At 38.3% G+C, this 19,654-nt stretch overlaps 1 protein-coding gene across 1 annotated transcript; it reads left to right on the top strand.

Moving 5' to 3' along the window:
• Positions 1–9,130: 9,130 nt before the first annotated feature.
• On the top strand, positions 9,131–13,321 carry LOC149154915 (uncharacterized). Its single transcript, XM_089444251.1, has one exon. The coding sequence runs from the start codon at positions 9,131–9,133 to the stop codon at positions 13,319–13,321; it is 4,191 nt and encodes a 1,396-aa protein (XP_089300377.1).
• Positions 13,322–19,654: the final 6,333 nt, after the last annotated feature.

The following is a 19,654-nucleotide window of genomic DNA, read 5'->3' as shown; positions in this document are numbered from 1 at the left end:
AGTGCGTGAATGTGTAGATGTGAATGATAATGTTATATTAAAAAAAAAAATCCCCCCCCCCTTCCAAACTTAATCTAATTATCTAACTTTTTTTTTATGTTACTCACTTTTATAAATAAGTGAAAGTCACTTTTATAATGGTACTTTATGAGCTACCCACTAAATTGTAACTTAAATAAAAGATAAAGAGACTTTAGAATTATAAGTGACTCACTTTTTATAATGGGTGGGAACAATTTACATAAAGTAATTTTAAAACATAAGTTATATGTGCTTTTTGAAAAAGTAACTCAACAAAAAGAAAGACTTGAACTCAAGACCTCTATTCTCATAAAATAACTTTGGACCAAGTGAGCTAGCTTAAAAGGTTAGTAATTTTTGGAAAAGAGGAAGGGGGTTTTTGTTTTTTTTGTTTTTTTTTTTTTGTTTTTAGTCACTGAAGCTTTGGGGTGCGTGCTTACTTAAAAAATCTCTTTTTCCCTACAAAACAAAAGACCACATAACCCAACACGGACATACAAATAAACCAAACCTTACAGGTTGAAGTTAGCTTTCACCAGAACCTAAATATTTTCCTCAATGTTTCTGATTTTCCTATATCACACTAAGGTGTGGTGGAAAAGAGCATACACATGAGAAACATCCTTCCTTTTTGTTTTTGATTTGCCCAGATCACACAGAGTTGCAGGGAAAAGAGCATATGCAGAAATGAAAGGTATAGATTCGGTGATAAAAAAACAAAGAGCTAAATAAATCGAAATAAACAAAGAGATGAATAACTGAAACTGCAAATAAAGACTGTATACCTCCAGATCTTAAACATGACGTAGCTAGGGCTACTGGAAACCATTTTGCGTGAAACGAAAGGGGTTCCTCACTAGAACAGATTCTCCTAACACAATAGAGCAGTCCTCTTGGGGCGAAAGCAGTTAGAAGCAATAGATATAGGACATGATAGTCAAATGTAGTTCTACTGGCTTCGGATTTGGATCACCAACGGATGCGACCCTCAAATAACTCTGATACCATGTAGGAATTTATAAGGTAACTTCCTCAGACAGAACACCAAAGGACACCGCTCACAAATAGATCAAAGATCAATACACCAGTATTCTTAATGTGGTTAAAACCCTCAAAGAGGGAAATAGTCCATGGCCTGAGCCAACGTGGCCACTTCAGGCAATTTATTAATAAAATAATGAAAATTTACATAAGCTTCTCTCATGAAAAATTACCTTAAAAATGACCCTCCATGATCTTTAAATAGAGATCATGGACCAATCAGGTGTTAAGCAATAGATCAAGTGTTGGTAATACCGAGGAGAGAATGAACCGTCGGATCACTTCATGTCTAGAACATATCGTGACTGTCAGATTGTAAGTTACAAATATACATAGTAAAGAAACACACTTTACCTAACTCTACACTAGACCAAGTTATACTTAACTATTTCCTATCTGTCAGAATATCCTAACAGGGTGAGAAGCATTGCACCTCACCAAAGGCTGAACTATGATGCAAGTTTTATCACAACTAGCCACCCCCATGCCAAATCTTGATGCCTTGAGGAGAACCCAACTCTAGAGTATTTCACACACTCAAATTCATACTAGATTTTAACACCATATTTGAAGGCCTTTCTATTTCATACAAACAAAAAAAAACTTAGTGATCATCCTTTCCATCTTTCATGAGGTTCACATTCACAAAAATACCATGCAAGTATGCACAACACAATACAGTACTTCTCTAATATTTATGGTGCCTTAGCCCTACCCTCTTCAGTGCTCCATGTTCCACAAATAATAAATACCATTCCTAGTCCTCAGATCCATCTATTACAAAGAGAAATTGATGCAACACATTCATTTCCTATCAGATAAGTTGCAACTCACAACTCTTAACCAGTCATAAGGACTGAACCTCTCTAGTTTTTGTCAGCAATCCTTTCACCAATTTAAATTTTCCATGTGAGAGAAATAGATGTATGAAATAGTAATATAAAAGAGAAAAACTAGAGCTTCTAAACCAATAAGAAGAAACTCTTGATCTCTCATCCCTCTTATTTTTTATAATCACAACTAGATCCTTCATCTTCCCAATATTTTAGCTTCTTGGGAAGACTAACCATCACATCAAAGGGAAATATTCACTGAAGTTATATTTTTTTCTCTTAAGTCAAGTTTCCCCCTCCCTAAGATATCAAAATGTGTTTCATGTCTCCTTTCTTTAGTTCTATCATTTTTATTAATAAAAATAAACATTGCGTCATATAAGAGAATGTGACATCATAGCATCAATGTTCGCACCCCAACATTATATTTTCTTATTATTACATTACTATATTGAAAGGGGTATCATAGTTGTAATACATATGTACACGTTCCAAAGGAAATCATAACTAATTTGGACAACAAATTTGAAAGGTTGATTTTTATTGGTTATAAAGATGGTTTAAAATGTTACAAGCTTTGGAACCTAGAAGCAAAGAATGTTGTGTACAACTAAGTTGTGGTATTTGGAGAAATGAAAGATTTTATCAAACAAGAAGTCCAACAAAGGGAGAAAGAACTAGGGAAGATAAAGTTTCAACTAAAGGATGAGGAATTAGACTCTACATAGGAACAAGAATAAGAAGAGGAAGAGCCACATACTCCAGCTTTGAGGAGAACAATTATAAAAAGAAGGAAGCCAGAATGGTATAATCACCCTAATTTCCCTTCAAATTTAGTTTTTTTATTACTAATGATGATTCTATAAGTGTGTTGTAGGGAAAACCCAACACCCCCGATTACTTCAAATAATGGGGACCCTTTCCATTAATTTTTGGCAAAAAACCTTTTATGATTTTCATTAAGAATCTTTTCTTTTCTTTTATTTTCTTTTTTATTTTCTTTTTTTTTTCATCGGATGTATGTTTTGATTATTTCTTTGAATCCAACTTTTCATAAGCTTTCCATCGATACTTGTTTCGCATCATTTGGTCAATCAGTTTGTGAATGGCACTGCTTTGAAGTTTGATCATTTTCTCGCGTGGACTAAAATTGTAAATAAATGTATATTATTTCAATTTTTGTAAATAATTAAGTTCAATAGTTATTCATTGCAAATATTGACTTTTAGTTAAATTTTATCAATTTTTCATTTTTTCACTAACAGTCCTACAAAATGACCCAACTAAATCATACAACGGATGAAAACATGTTTCAGAAATCTTGGTAATTTATTCCAATTATTATTTTAAAACAAATTGCCAAGACCAGATTTTCAAAATTGCAAAGTGGCTATAGTCCAATTTGTAGGATTATTAATTCCACGTGGGCCCCACTTCATATCACTTTCTTCCTTCGAAGAGCTGTGATTTTAAAATCCCAATTTAAGAAATGTGATAAAAATTTGCGATTTCAGAAGTGCGATCAAAATTTTCAATGTGATATTACAATATCACAGATCGCATATCGCAATTTTATTAAGCTCCTCAATTTAAAAAAAAATGGATTCGTGATTGGAACAATGCGAAGGGTTAACAATTTTTAATATAAGGTTTTTATCACCTCCTTATGACTCCCATACCTCTACCTCATCTCCTTCTACCTCATGCTCACTTCACCCTCCACTCACTTCCCTCCTCCATCACTCCTCTTCATGTGGATGGAAAAATGGTTGATTTCAATGGTTTGTTTTGTGTGAATTTTAGATTGATTTCAATGATTTATGTATTAAATTTTGAATTTAATATTATATTTATATTATATTTATAATATTTATTATAATTTTAATATAATTTAAACTATAATATTAATATAATATTATAACATTTTAATTAATTTCTGTTAAATCATTTCCACCTTAATTAATTTATGCAAATAACTAATTTAATTTGTAATCACAATTAATTAAAATTAATTATATACATTAGTTAATTAATACTAGAATAAATTTTTAAATAATCAAAAATTAATTTAGGATTAGAATTTAATTATCAATATTTCTGATTTTTAGCCCAAGCAACAGAAATTTCAGAATTCTGGCAATTTTAATATACCAACTTCAGGAGCTCATAAATGGAGTTTTACTTGACCAAATGAGATCCAGGATGACTCATTGGAAAGATAAAATCATGGAGAACATTTCTGAGGAGGTTTCATTAACAGATTTGATTATTTATTATGTCTAATATCCAGCAGAAGATAGAGCTCCAAATTTTTAATAAAAGCAATTTTTCTGAGTTTTATTTTCTACATTTTCATTTGCCCAAGCCTCTTCTGAATGAAAATACATTCGTCAATGATATCATTGGCCAATTAAATCATCACAATCATCAATAGAAAACTCAAATTTCATTTTCAATTATTTATTTAATTGAATTTGATTAGATTTGTTTTAATTCCAGATTTAGCATTTTGATTTTATTTTTGCATTTTAATCTTGTTTTGATTTCCTTTTTGCAGAAAACAGTTGAAGATATGAGGAGAAAAGAAACTCAATGAATGAGAAGGCTCCAGCAATTGAAGAATGGAATTTTGAGCCAATCAAAATTGAATAAAAGGATTTATTCTTCAACAAACTTTCCTATTTTAAATTCCTTTGTAAATATTATAAATAACAGATTGTAGAATTTAATAAGGGCTTCTCTCCTCTGCAATTCTGGAATTCTAAAAGCACTTCTGTAATAGGGATTTAGAGTTGTAGGTGGGAGGAGTAAAATTCTCAGATCTGGGGATTATTGAGGATTTTTCTTTTGCATTCTGAATTATGTATGAAGGGCAGAGTTTGCACTATTGTGGCTCTTGTTTTGAAAGCAAAAGTTCAAGTATTGTAAATGACTATTAGAGACCGGAGCTGGAGAAATGGATTCAATAAATTGGTATTTATAATACTATTATTTTAAATGCTAGTTTCATTTTATGATGACAAGAATGTGTCAATTTACTTTCATATTTTTGCACTTTTGTCGGTATGGGTAATCTGTCTCTATTTTATGTTATTATTTATCTCTACTCTTATGAGCTTAATTCTGATTTCTAAGTAGCTATTTACTCACAAATCTGTCTTTTAATACTGGTTTAATAAATAATGATATGTTGGGAACTTTTTCCGCATATTATTTTTTAATTATTCAAGATACTGATTAAATTATCAAAATCATTCTGTGAACTTCTTCCTGAGTGTTGTTGGTTGATTATTTGAGTTAATAGATTCCTAAATAGGATGTGTTTGGTATCCATAATGTCAGTTAATTGAACTACTTCGTTAGCCTGATATTCATTATAAGCCAGACATATTTAAATCCCAATACTTTAAATATCTTGCTCTCAGTTGGGTTAGATCTATATATGCCTAATCGAGATAGGATTATGATTTAATTCTTTTTGCTTCCATTATAGAATAAGTTTGAATTTAGATTAATTTCTACATTCTTTTAAGTCCTCTTCCCAAAGAGACAAACTTTAGTTGTGACTTGGCTGAGCCCCAAATAAGCTTAAGGATCACTTTCTTGCTTGATCAGCAAGAGGGTTGATCTTATGTCTCTTCTCCATTGGTTAATGAAAGTCATATTTTAAAGCCATTGCAGATTCAGAGAAGGTAACTCAACCTAGTTGAACTAGTCAGAACTACCATTCCAAATGGCAAAGCAGCTGCTTTAAGGTCTGGACCGGCTGGTCATCGCCCATGTTTTTGCAATGAATTTTGAGGCATCAACATTTTGGCGCTAGAAGGAGGGCCTAAAACTTGTTGTCTAAGTTGACTCTTTGTATTCTAACATCTTATTATTTATCACAATGGCTCCTCTTAAACTTCCAATTTGGAGTTGTATCCATGGACATGTATCTTCCAATACTCCTCCTGAAATCGTAAGACTCTTGTCTCAGGGAAATTTTAATGGTAAGAGAAATTTTTCTGTTTTTAATCATGCCTTTCAATTTATTCAAGAATTTTCGAATTATGATTTTCATAGAATTGATGAAGGTATTTTATGTAGAATCTTTACGCTCACATTCACGTCAAAAGCTAGAAACTGGTATCGAACTCTTCCAGTTGCCTCAAATGACAACTGGGATTAATTTGTTGGAATGTTCCTTTGTAAATTTAATGACTATAACTATGAACATGTATGTGACAATTTTAAAGATTTACAAAGATTCGAAACTGAATCTTTGGTTGACTTTACCATCAGGATTAGCTTAAATTGTTTGAAATTTAAAATTGAAGAAAAACGTATGGATAAGGAATTATTAGATTGCTATGAACATATTTGCTCTCTTCCTCCCATTCATAATCCATGTAAAAGTATTTCAAGCTTTGCTCAAACTCCTTCCAATTATATTAACACAATTGAGAATTCTAATGTGAAGATGCAAACAAATGATGATGAAGTGGCCTCTATTATGTACGATCAATTTCTTCATATAGTGCGCACTTCTTACAGTATTGATAGTAATTAGGATGTACCTTCACATGTCAACGAATCTCAATCACAAAGATTGGAGAATTTTACTATTCAAGTATAACAAGATACTAGTAATAATCTTGAAGAATATACTGCTTTGAAATCTGAAAATTGGTATGCGTTAAATTCATAAAATCATCACATAAATCAGCAAGTACAAGCAGCAATCAAAGTTTCTAATAACACACAGTCTGTTGTACAAATTTCTAAATTCTTTTATGATGAGAAAATGCCAAATTCAGGAGAGAAAAGCAATATTTTTCAAGAAAGCACAAGTACAAAGATGAATGATCTCAAATCTGAAATTTACAATGAGCAGAAAGCACAAGAATTCCTAAAAATAAACACTTTTATAACTATTGCTTTTGATTCTCATTTTTCCCTTTATCCTGATATTTTTGCTGATAGCAATTTATCTCCTCTTAACATTAATGATATTTCAGAAAACAGAGAGGTTGATCTTAATGAATTTCCAATTAGTTTTTATCAAGATAGAGAATTAATTATTGATCATTCTTCTGGCATTAATGAACATGTGCTTTATATTCCTTCTTGTTTTGATACATTGGATGAGATTGAAAAGAATTCCAATGAATGTCGTGAGGTCATTTATGATAGTTACTTTGACATTGAGGACATTGATTTGTCTACTTCACTATTGAATCCTCATGATCAAAGTTTAATCAAATGTGAAAATGAAGAACACTCTAATTCAAAAATTGTTTTAAATAGTTCTCATTTTCAAATAATTAATCATACTAATGATTTCAACATTCAAGAAAACATTCGAGGAGTTATACTGAGGAGCTCTGACCTACTACGGATGCCTGCGCACCTGCAGCCATTAACCGAACCCTGCAACCCTACTCTTACCTGACGGATCACGCTGCGCTGCCAGTCCACTGCTGAAGGCCTTTCATGGCACAGCCAGCAGGAGGGGCGGGCTCTGCCCCCCCTCCTTTGAATACCCCAACCGCCGGCGAGAAGCAGAACAAAATCCCTCTGACCCCTCCTGGCAATATTCCCGAAACAGAGCAAGAAGGACAGAGGACCAATGACAACGAGATCCATGCAGATCAGCCTGCAGCTACAGACTCAGAAACTGAAAAGCGCCAAAACGCCTCTTCGTCACAGCCAAAGGCGACTTCGGCTACCTGCATTCCGAAGGCGGCAGAACGCATCAAGATAGAACTGCCCAGTCATCGAATCAATGGAGAAATCCAGTACATGCAGGATCACGCCTTGATCGGAAAATTTCTGGGCTTTTGGCCGACAGAAAAAGCCTTGCATGGTTGGATCGCATCAAAGTGGAAACCCAAGGGACAAGTTACACTGCAACTGGGTCCAAAAGGCTTCTTCACAGCCATATTTAACTGTGTAGAGGACAAATCTAGGATATTCGAGGGTGGCCCATACTTCTTCAACTCATCAGGACTGTACCTCACAGAATGGAAGCCACGATTCAACCCTGATAAAGAAGATTTCAGCTGGGCTCCTGTATGGATCAGAATGTACTCCCTCCCAGTGGAATACTGGAAGGAAGAAACGCTTGCAGACATTGGCAACAGATTGGGGACCTTCATCAAAGTCGCAGAGGAAACAAAAACGCGCAAATACACATCCTATGCTCGGATCTGCGTTAAGATGCACCTCACCAAGACTCTGGCAGACTCGGTAAGTCTCTTTCACGATGATTTTGAATGGATCCAAACTCTTGATTATGAACACATCCCTTTTCGTTGCCGCAAATGCCATGTGCATGGGCACCTTTTCAGGGACTGCCCTCTTAATCAGCAATCCAAAGCCTTTCCCACTGAAACCCTGACCGATTCGGAAGGCTTTACCAAAATCCCCAACCGCCGCAGGCATACCAAGAAAAGTCAGGCAGCCCCAGAAAACACAACCAGATTAGACTCTAGGAACAAATTTTCTCCTCTGGCTACCCAAGACCCTCCTAGTGTGGAGCCTTTGGAATCTGTTTCTCAGCCCTCTTCATCCTTCAATCCCCCAGCCCACAAGCATTCATTTAATCTTGGCTCTTTTCAATCTCCTCTCCCGCCTTTTGAAGACATCTCAAAGGTAGCTCCAGATCCCAGCGCCCCATCTGCCGGCAAAGGGAAATCAGTTTTAGACTCCAAACAACAAGCCTCTGCCATGGATTTAGACGCAGCATTAGCGCTAAGCCTACAGGACACCACAGAGGAGGATGAGCAAAATGCCCCTAGCAACATGGAACAAGATCCGGAGAACATTATCCTAGAAGGTATTGATATCCTAAAACTTGAAACAGCCTGCAAGCAAAAAGAATACAATACCATTCCTCCCTGGCAAATAGATCGGCTAGAAGGAGTCCTAGCCAAGGTACAGCACAACAAAAATCTAGGCATACAGGGAGGAAGTCCATGGGATGGAAAAAAGAACCTCAAAGAAACCAAGAAGAGGGGACGCAAAACGGATCTACAGCGAACCATCGCAGTGGGAGAATTACTTATGGAATCAGGGAGATTCCCTAAGTTGACCAAGTACTACAAACCCACATCCCAGTTACCATGAAGCTCATCTCCTGGAATGTGAGAGGACTCAACAGCCCCTCAAAACTCAGGATGATCAAGAACTTGATACAACAAGAAAAACCTTCCCTAGTTTTTCTTCAAGAAACCAAAAGCAGCACAACCGCTATGGAGAAAGCTCGAAATAAGATTTGGGCAGGCAGCAGCTCAATGTCAGTAGATGCCTCAGGGGCTTCGGGTGGACTCGCCATTCTATGGAATCCACAGATCCTTACTCTTTATGACTTCCATGCCACCCATTTCCTCATTCAAGCATCCTTTCATCTAATAGGAACAAATATCCACGGGCACCTTTCAAATGTATACTTTCCGCAAAACATACAGCAGAAATTGGATCTGTTGGAAACGATCTCCATTCTTAATGAGCACAGACAGTTCCCGCTCTGGATCAGTGGAGGAGACTACAACATTATACAATCGCTGGAGGAGAAGACAGGTGGTAGAACAAGGTTAGAAAATGACAGCAAAGGACTCAGAGATTTTATTCAGGACAACCACCTAATGGACATTCCAACCACCAATGGGATCTTCACTTGGACTAACAAGCGCAGTGGCACCAATCATATTGCTTCCAGGCTAGACAGGTTCCTCCTCTCAGATAATGCAATCCATCTAGGAGGAGACTTCAATGCATCCATCTTGCCCCACGGAGGATCGGACCACTGGCCCATAATGCTCCAATGGTCTCGGCCTGGTACACGATGCAATAGGCCTTTCCGATTTGAAGCCTTCTGGTTTACAAACCCAAAATTCAAGCAAATAGTAGAAGAAGCATGGAAGTCCTACAGGCCACCAGAAGGAGCCAAAATGTATCAATTCCAACAAAAGTTAAAAAATTTAAAACAAGTCCTCAAAAATTGGAATAGAACACAATTTGGCAACATACAGGAAAATCGACAAAAGTTGGAAAAGCAAATGGAAGCACTACAGCAAGATATCATTAAAGAAGGCCGAACAGAGGAACAGTCCCAACAAGAGCAAATCCTCTGGCATCAAATAGAAGAACGGAGGAAACAAGAAGAAATACTCTGGCGACAAAAATCGCGAATCAGCTGGCTAAAAGAAGGAGAAAAGAACACCAAATTTTTTCACAGGACAGCTCTCCAAAGGCGTATGCACAACAACATCACCTTCATCAACAACCAACAAGGAGAGCGAGTCGAAGCCCACGAAGACATGGAAAAGGAATTTACAAACTACTTTCAAGACATCCTTAAAGAGCCGGCAGGAAACAGGGACGCGGAAATTAGGGCCATCACTCAGCATATTCCTCGAATAATAACAGAAGAGCACAACAACAAATTGCTACAGCCCACATCTCTAAAAGAAATTGAAGAGGCCATGAACCAGCTCAAGGACGGCAAAGCCCCTGGGCCAGACGGCTTTACAGCCAATTTCTACCATGAATTTTGGGAGCTAATCAAGGAAGAGGTCTGGGAACTGGTGGAAGAATCAAGAAGCATGCATTGGATTCTCCCGGCCCTCAACACCACCTTTATAGCATTAGTCCCCAAGTGTGCTGAACCAAGTAAGCCTGAAAACTACAGACCCATCGCTTTATGCAATGTAATATACAAACTCATCACCAAGGTCATTGCAAATCGGCTCAAACCTCTCCTGCCCTTACTCATTTCGCCGGAACAAACAGGTTATGTTGAAGGGCGGCAGATCATGGATGGCATCATCTTATCAAATGAGGTGATTCACTCTCTCAAGATTCTAAAAAAGCCAGGTATGCTTCTAAAACTAGATTTATCTAAAGCCTTTGACAAGCTCAGTTGGAACTACATACAAAAAATGCTTTTAGCTTTTGGCTTCAGTCACACTTGGACAAGATGGATTATCAATTTGATCTCCTCTCCGAGCTTTTCAGTTCTGTTAAATGGTTCTCCTTCCTCTCCCTTTCGGCCATCTAGGGGCATAAGACAAGGGGACCCTCTGTCGCCTTTCCTCTTTGTCCTTATGGCCGAAGGGCTGGGTAGATTGCTAAAGGCAGCTGTCTCCTCCCAAATGCTCAAAGGCATCTCTGTTCATGGCCTTCCCCCTCAATCCCACCAGCAGTTTGTTGACGACACCATGCTCTTTGGACACCCATCCTCGCAAGAAGCCTCTGTCTTTAAATCCCTGCTTTCCATTTTCTCCAAAGCTTCAGGTACCTCCATCAATGCCTCGAAATCCCAGCTCTACTTCTTTAACACTCCCCCCTCCACTCAAAGAAACATAGCCAGAATAATGGGATTCACTATCTCCAAGCTTCCGTCGACCTACTTAGGGGCTCCCCTGGCCGCTGCGGCTATAAAGCATTCCTCCTGGCAGACTCTTCTAGATAAGCTCGAATCCAAACTCTCTCTTTGGACTTTCCGGGCTCTCAACATTGCCAGCAGGCTTGTTCTGATCAAATCGGTCCTTCAAGCCATGCCTTTGTACCTCTTTTCACTCTTGGCCGCCCCAAAGTGGGTTCTAAAAACCATTCGCAATCTTCAGCGTAACTTCCTTTGGGGGTCATCTGGCTTGAATAGGAAATGGGCGCTTGTAAATTGGCAGGATGTCTGTAAACCCAAGTCGGAAGGTGGCCTAGGTCTGCGAGATCCTATACAAAGCAACAATACTATGGGAGCTCGAATGTGGTGGAACTGGATCACCAAGCCTAACTCACCATGGGCCAAACTATGGCAGGCCAAATATGCACCAGGCAGTCAATGGAATGATTTAATCAGAATCAACTCCACTACTCAAGGATCACCTATATGGAACGCAGCCAAACCCCACAGTAAGTTCATTCAAGAACATAGTTTCTGGGAAATACACTCCGGCAATACGGCAAGATTCTGGGAGGACTCTTGGCAGCAGCTCCCCAAGCTGGCTACAGTATTTCAAAAGCCTCTCTGGCAAGCGCAGATGCAGCAAGCACACCTCACTCATGTCCATCAATTCTGGCAACAATCCGCAAGTCACGACTTCAGAACCTGGAAGCAGGCCAGTCTCTGGCAGAGAGATTGGCTAGGAGAAACATATGTGGACATAGATCAAGAATTATCATACAGAAGAATCCGATACTCCACTCAACAGGATCGACTTAGATGGGGCCATAAGCCTAAAGGAACTTTCACCACCAAAGAGGCACACCAGCTCAGATACACCGACAACCAAATCGATAAGGACCACATCTGGGAAAAGGTCTGGCAGCCAGGACTATGGCCCAAAATCTCTACCTTCCTATGGCTTCTCAGCAAAAGAAGAATACTCACTTGGGACAACCTGGTAAAGCGCGGATTCGTAGGGCCATCAAGGTGCCCAAATTGCAACCTTCACTCTGAGACAATCGGTCATCTCATGGAAACATGTCAGCTAGCAGCGCAAATATGGAGGAAAGTTGAAACTTGCAATATGAGATCAGCAGCCAGGACAGAAGATATAACCGAGAATTTAAGAAATTGGCCCAAAAACCCCTTCAAGAGTCAGCTTCTTAACTCTCTGTGGAGCCTCTTACCAGGATTCATATATTGGACTCTTTGGAAGGAAAGAAATCATAGAATCTTTAACAATTCCTCCCGGTCCATAGACGCCTTATGGCTGATCCTAAACAAACACCTGCAAGAAACTCTTGCCATCAAAACCTGGTCAGATGCAGATATGCCAGACTCTCCAACGGAACGCAGGATTCTGAAGGCATGGAATATGAACCTCTCAGCAATAACGAAGGAAAGCACCCGAACCTCCAACAGCATCGCCTCTCCTACCAGCTGGTCCCCTCCAGCAAATGCCACCTACAAGTTAAACTTTGATGGAGCAGCCAAAGGTAATCCAGGGCACGCGGGCTATGGAGGAATTTTCAGAAATCATACAGGGGCAATAATGCAGATCTTCTATGGCTCACTTGGCAAAGACACCAACAATGTAGCTGAATTAGAAGGATTATGGAGGGGCATATGCCTTGCAGAACAAAATAGCTACTTCCCATTGGAAGTGGAGGGAGATTCCTTAATTCTTATCAATGCCGCTCAAAGAATTCAGGCAGGCACGCCAGCTGTCAAGGTGGCCACGAGCTGGAGGCTACTAAGCAGACTGGAATCATTGGAGGAAAAGCTACAAAATCCCCAAAGTATAACCTTCAAGCACGTAAGAAGAACAGCGAACAAAGTGGCAGATAGACTAGCCAACCAAGGAGCATCTCAGTGCATTCTATATTTCGCAGGATCTCTGGATACATCAGAAGATGACAAGCTTAAAAATGACTGCATTTCCCTGGCGCAGAAGGATCTCACCCTCCCGGATGCGGGTGCAGGAGCGACGTGTTGATGGCGTTAGCGGTCACGTGGGCAGGTGGCAGGCCCGTGACGACAGACGGTACCAGGTGAGGCGGGATATCAACCCGCATGCAGTCCGACGGCCGAAGGCATTAATGCCTGTCTTCTCAGCTCGCGCGAGCTGCTTGGCTAACGGTGCAATGGAGCAATTTAACGGGAGAGGGTTTGTTCCGCAGAGGAATATGGGCTGGCATTACGTTGATGCCCTGCTGCGCTCAGAGGAGAAAGAGGGCGAGGAATCGAAGTGCATTCTGCCGGTTTCAGGGCAAGGGACGAGCACGCCCTGCAACTGCGCTGAGATTGTGTTTGTCCTTAGCGCTGAAGAAGCTCCGGGTGCCTGCTTGAGGGTGCATTTGGAAAAGCCAGAAATGCAGAGGGAAAGGCCGCGCATGTGCAGCAGGCGAGGGGGAACCAGAGGCAGGGCCTCCACGCAGCGGCAAGGCCACATTTCGCCTTCCTCCTCCATTGAAGTTACGTCAGTGCCTCAGAGGTTCCAAGGAAGCAATGAGGAAGGTGGCGGACGTGCTGGTAGAAGCACTCGAACAGAGGAGGGTCAGACGGAGCCTCCCACGCTAAGGTATAGGCTCCCTTGCCCTCAAGCCAATTCTACTCTGGTAATTTCCATTATGATTGAGCCTGGAGTCTCTCAAAGCGCGGAGGCAGAGACAATTATTGCAGCAAGCCATCCTGTGCGAGGGGCAGAGCCTTTACCGGATTGGCAACGCTACAGTAGAGAGGAATCCCCCATCGCGTGCCATCCGGTTAGGGCAGGAACTAGTCGTCTGGCCCCTGAACGAGAGTTCGGAATTGACCTCGCGCGCCCAGCTAAGGATTGCGTCCCTGCTGCCGGTCCTTCAGCGCTTGCTGGTCCAAGCAGGCCAGCACAGGAGGGGACCTCTGGCGCGGTCATCCCTCTCTCAGACTCTGATGATTCTCTCCGTTTCGGGTGCCGAGTAGAAGAGGTGCCCTATACCACCGATGAGGAATGAGCTCGCTCCCGGTAACCTCAGCTGCTTTTCTTGGGTTTTCTGTTTATGATTCTGCCAAGTGGCATCGGCATCTATGTCAATGTGTCAGATGTAATTGTTCATGTGTTTGTCTGTCTTTGTCTGGGTCAGTCCATGGTCCTGGTGTCTGTTCAGAGTCTATGTGTCTTCAGTGGCCGAGTATCGAATTCCAATTTTTGATTTTGCTCAATTTTGGAACTGTAATCAGGGCAAGAAGAAGGCTGATAGGTAAATCTCCATAGCCTTGCCCACTATACTCTATATGTATCTCTGTTTTGTATGATAATAGAATTAGTCGTATTCAGAAAAAAAAAACATTCAAGAAAACATTCCAATCTATGATTTATATAACAATCAAGATCTCATTTCTATTCATAGCCATGATTCTCTTTCTAATTCACAAGTTTGTACTAAGAATCATTCAAATTCTATTATTCTGACCAAGTCTTGCGAAATTGAAATTATTTTAAATCAATCTGAATTGTGTTGTAACAATAATTATAACACTAGTGTAAACTATGATTTGATTTTATTATTTTTCCTTCATTTATTTTGTTTAAATTCAAATTTCTTTTCTGTTTTTAATTTTCAATTTTTAGATAATTTGTGCTGACATATTGAGCAGCTTAGTATTGAGCACTCAATTGATGTATTGTCTAAATGGGAAAATGAAGTTTCAAGTCTTAATTGTGAATGTCAAGAACTATTTCTCTTCCAATTTCGACTGATGTTCATTTCTTATCAATTACTACCTTCTCAAAGGCAGTGTCAACAAGAGAGTGTATTTTCACAATATGGCCAACAATCTGATTCAATTAATAATCTTCCATTGTATTTAACAAATTTTCATCTATTTTTCAGTGCCTCTTTGAGAAATAGTTGGAAAGTTGTCCTTCATGGAAGATTATTAATATTTTAAAATTTGTACATAACACTAACAAATTTATGCAGGCCATTGTATCTAAAAACTCGTTTCCACAATCTAGCATGTCATCCCCTCTTTTAAATCCTTTCCAATCATTAATAGAAATTCATCAAGGTTTCTATGATCCAATTGAAATTCAATTGGAAATGGAATTCAAGAGAAGTTAATTATAAATAAACTGCTAACAGTAATTATACATTTTAAATTTAGATTTATTATTTTTAATTTAATTTTCTTTGTATTTTTGTTATTAATAATTGATTTGTACATACATGCAGGAAATATAATGCTTACATGGTTACATTGGAAGTATGACTATACCTAGTCATGTTTCCTTCATTAAGTTAGAAATATGAATAGATTAATTTAAATTAGATTTATTTTATGTTTTCACTTATTTCATTATTTCAGATTTTCAATAAAGCAAGTAATGAATTTGACTTCTTCCATGCCTCCCCTTTCATTTTTGGAAAAACGACTTAGTACATTTTAGAGGCTCTTGAAAAATCAGATCATACATATTTATGAAACCTTTAATTGTCTTGTCTTGCAAAAAATTCATCTAAAAAATCATACAGAAATTCCAAGAATTTGCTGCAACTTGACAATTTTGGATTCATAAGTATTTCTGAAAAAGAACTCGCCACCACTCATGTTTTCTGATGTAAATTGGAGGTGGATGAAATTTGGAAAATTCATTACATAGCATTTTAGATTTAAAAGTAGGTGATGATGAACATATGAAAACTTTGGGAAAATTTGGGAGAACTTGAAGACTCATAAGGTAAAATTTTTAGTCAATTTTCTTCCAGGTATACATTTATAGGCTCATCGTCATCTATGGTTAGTTTTACCTTTTTCAATGGTAATTCTTTATTCTTGTTCTATTTCTTTTCAAGGTTTTTATTCATTTTGGAAACTTGAAACAAGAAGGAAACTATTTCAAATTTGCAGCATGTTCAGGGAAGTATTAGTTGTTTTGTCAAAATTTGAGGATTCATTAATTTTCCTTACATATTTCCTTAAAATTCCATTCAGACTTAAGAAAAAAAAAACATTATCAAGAAATTCATGTTGGATCATTATAATACCGCAAATCTCTTCATAAGAAATTCGCGATAACATCTTCCTCCAATCGAATAATCCGATCGTTAATCAAATTATTGAATGGAGTTTTTAAAGAAAGCAAAATTGAGTTGGGAACTTTTATTTCGAATACTTTAATAACTTCCCAATCTCGTTGTATTGCCATATAGCATTATTAGAGCATTCAAATGTCGAGACATTTCATATATAGCGTCAATTGAAGTATTATGATATCCACCAAATTCTGGACACGATAACACATCTAATTTTCGTTCTAAAAGATATCACATCTGTTTATAAATCGCAAATTTAGTTGAAGCACATGTTTCAAAAGTTTTGATGTCCTAGACGTCATATGGAATTTAAATTCAGTTTTAAAATATATTGCATCCACTCATAAAATCGCAATTTCAATTGGGACATACATTTGAAAGTTCTGATATCCTGGATCCGATAAGGGATTGAATTCATTTAATAAAATTATCGTGTCCATTCTACATCGCATATCGAAGGTGTTTTCATATGAATGCATCAAATATCTTCGATCATGCAATACTCCCATCCTCTCCAATCTTCGATAAAAAATTTCACAATATCGTACCATCCATATCGCATCATCCATATCGAAAAATTTGATCATAAGCTTTCCCGATAGGAAACTTGCGATATAAGATCCCCGATATAACTTTTTGTCAATATTTCATATCATAATTTTTATATCACACTTTTGACAAGGCGATTTTCTACTATGCCAACAAGAGGAACTAACTCGATTGCAGACCCCCAATTAGATCTACTTTCATTTGGAACGGCTAGTTCCAATGGGTTTTAAAGGACCCCGTAAACTATTATATGTGTTGAAAGGTTGCTTCTTGGAGGGTGACTTCAATTAAATCAACAAAGAGAAATAACTAACCTATAAGTATCAAATCCTATCTACACTAATATTAACTACTTATGCTAATCCTAACTATTCTAATCTATCCTGCAGGAGTATAACAAAAGAGATTAAACATCATATATAGATTCCAAGTCCAAATGAATCAATCACTATTTCATAGATCAAGAAGGTTTTATTAAATCTTAATTGCAATCAAATTACTTATACAGGAACACACATTCCTTTCCATACAAATAAAACTTACAACTGATGTTTAACAAGGTCTTGAATCAACAATCACTCATGAATTAACCATGGTAAAAAATCATATTTGAATAACCAAGATTAGTCACGAACTGTCTATTATCAATATGCATAAAACAAATCACATTTATATTTATGCTAGAAAAAACATCCTGATTCTAAACACATGAAAGGAGAGGCAAATGAATTTGAAAAAGGCTCTTTCTCGACCAAACAGTCTTCTTTATTCACAATAAATCAAAGTTGTTCTCCAAACAAAAAGCCCCCCTCTCATCTCCGGAGGTAATATTTATGCCGAAGGAGATGACCCTCGGTCTCCCTTTAACTTTTCACCTCCCTTATTTTTTCAATATACAAATCAAAATACACAGACATAGAACAACTGGTGTAACCGCCGGCACGTAAAAGGCATATCTGCCGGAGCGCTTCATTTCCTAGGGAAATGAAAGGATGTTGATTAGAAGATGATGACTATGTGTCATCTCTTCATGATGAAAACTGGGACAATTTCGCTTTCGGGATACACAGGCAACATGTGGAAACCTGACCGAGAATGCCTAAGGCCGGATCTTTAAATGGAACACATCCGCATATATGAACTCTCCTGATCCCCTCATGCATCTTTCACTCCTTGCCTGCAGAGATAATTAACATTAGTTTTATGATTATGCAACATGACAATATGATTATAAATAAACTTTGCATTTAGCCACAGGTTCTATTTAATCTTGCAACGCATAGCAACTATAATTATCAAACCACCGAGCCTATTGTGACGCATATTTCATTTCCCCATAATATTCATTTTTACTCAAGGATTGCTTAATCAATGCTTCAAAAGTGGACCATTCACTTTATGGGATTTCCCCTTGAAAACCTAGACCACAGCCTTTTATCGCAATACACAGGAAAACACGGGAAAATCCGTGACCGAGCCATAAGGCCGGACTTCAAATAATATATACCCAGGTGTATAATTATCGTCGAGTACGTTAATCGCATAGTGCCTTATGTCTAAGCTTTGGGCTCTACCAATTGCAACTTGCGATTGGCCGGACCCGAAATATATATGTGCCACAGTTCATAATCCCCTCAGGTCTGCCATATGAGATTTCCCTTTGAAAACCCGGATCGGAACGCTTTATCGAAAACATAGGGAAAACACGAGAAAACCCACAGCCGACCATAAGGCTGGACTTCAAATGATATACACCCGGGCCTATAGTTATTGTCAGGTCCACCATATCTCATCACAATGCTTCAATGGTGAGTGAATGGACCTTGGGTTTCATCGAAGCCCGATTGTAATATGTGATGGGCTCCGGACCCAAAATATATTTATGTTGCGCTTAATAGTCCCGGTGGGTCCGCCCTATGGGCTTTTCCTTTTAAATACTGGACCACAACACTTTATTGAAAACATGGGAATACACGGGAAAACCTGCATCCGACCATAAGGCCAGACTTGAAATACTATATACCTGAATTCATAGTTATCAGAGTGTCTAGTATATCACAACACACCTTATATATAACCCTTGGGTTCTGCCAATTGTGATATGCGATTGGGGAAGCAGTCCCGATAATGTATGTATTATACATGATAGTCCTATTGGGTCCACTGTATCGCATCGGCCTTATGGCTCGGCTTTGAATCCTGCTGATTGTGATATGCGAACGGCTCCGGACCCGAAAAAATATATATTATCGTTAATAACGTCATCGAGTCCGGTGTGTCATGGTACGCATTGTGTGTCAATGTTGATTGCGATAAGTGAAAAATGGTATGTTATGCATGTTTTGCGAAGCATTTCCATTATAAAGAGTGGGAATAAAGGTGCGGTAGAAGGTTTTGTGGGTTGAATCCAAATACAACCATAATAAAGAGTGGGGGTTGGTTATATGCGTGAGCATAGAGCACCGTGAAGGTTTATGGGGATTGAAAAGTCCCGATCAAGAAAATGAATGAAGGGTTGGGCTAGGTCATGAATGAACCATGCAGCAGAGATCTATTAAAGGGGTCTTGACCATTAAGAGTTGAATCTTTGACTCAGCACAGAGTCAAAAAATAGATCATTCGGAGAAGTGTAGGAACAACTTCTAGGGACCCATTCAAATTTGCTGCCAGAGCAAGTTTTAATAGGGAGGTGGTTGTGGCCACAA

Source organism: Pinus tabuliformis, chromosome 9, assembly GCF_031772625.1.
Source record: "Pinus tabuliformis cultivar Carrire ecotype Pingquan chromosome 9, CPIR1, whole genome shotgun sequence".
Classification (NCBI taxonomy): domain Eukaryota; kingdom Viridiplantae; phylum Streptophyta; class Pinopsida; order Pinales; family Pinaceae; genus Pinus; species Pinus tabuliformis.
Note: the sequence above shows the minus strand (reverse complement) of the source record. Positions and strands in the feature narration are given on the sequence as shown.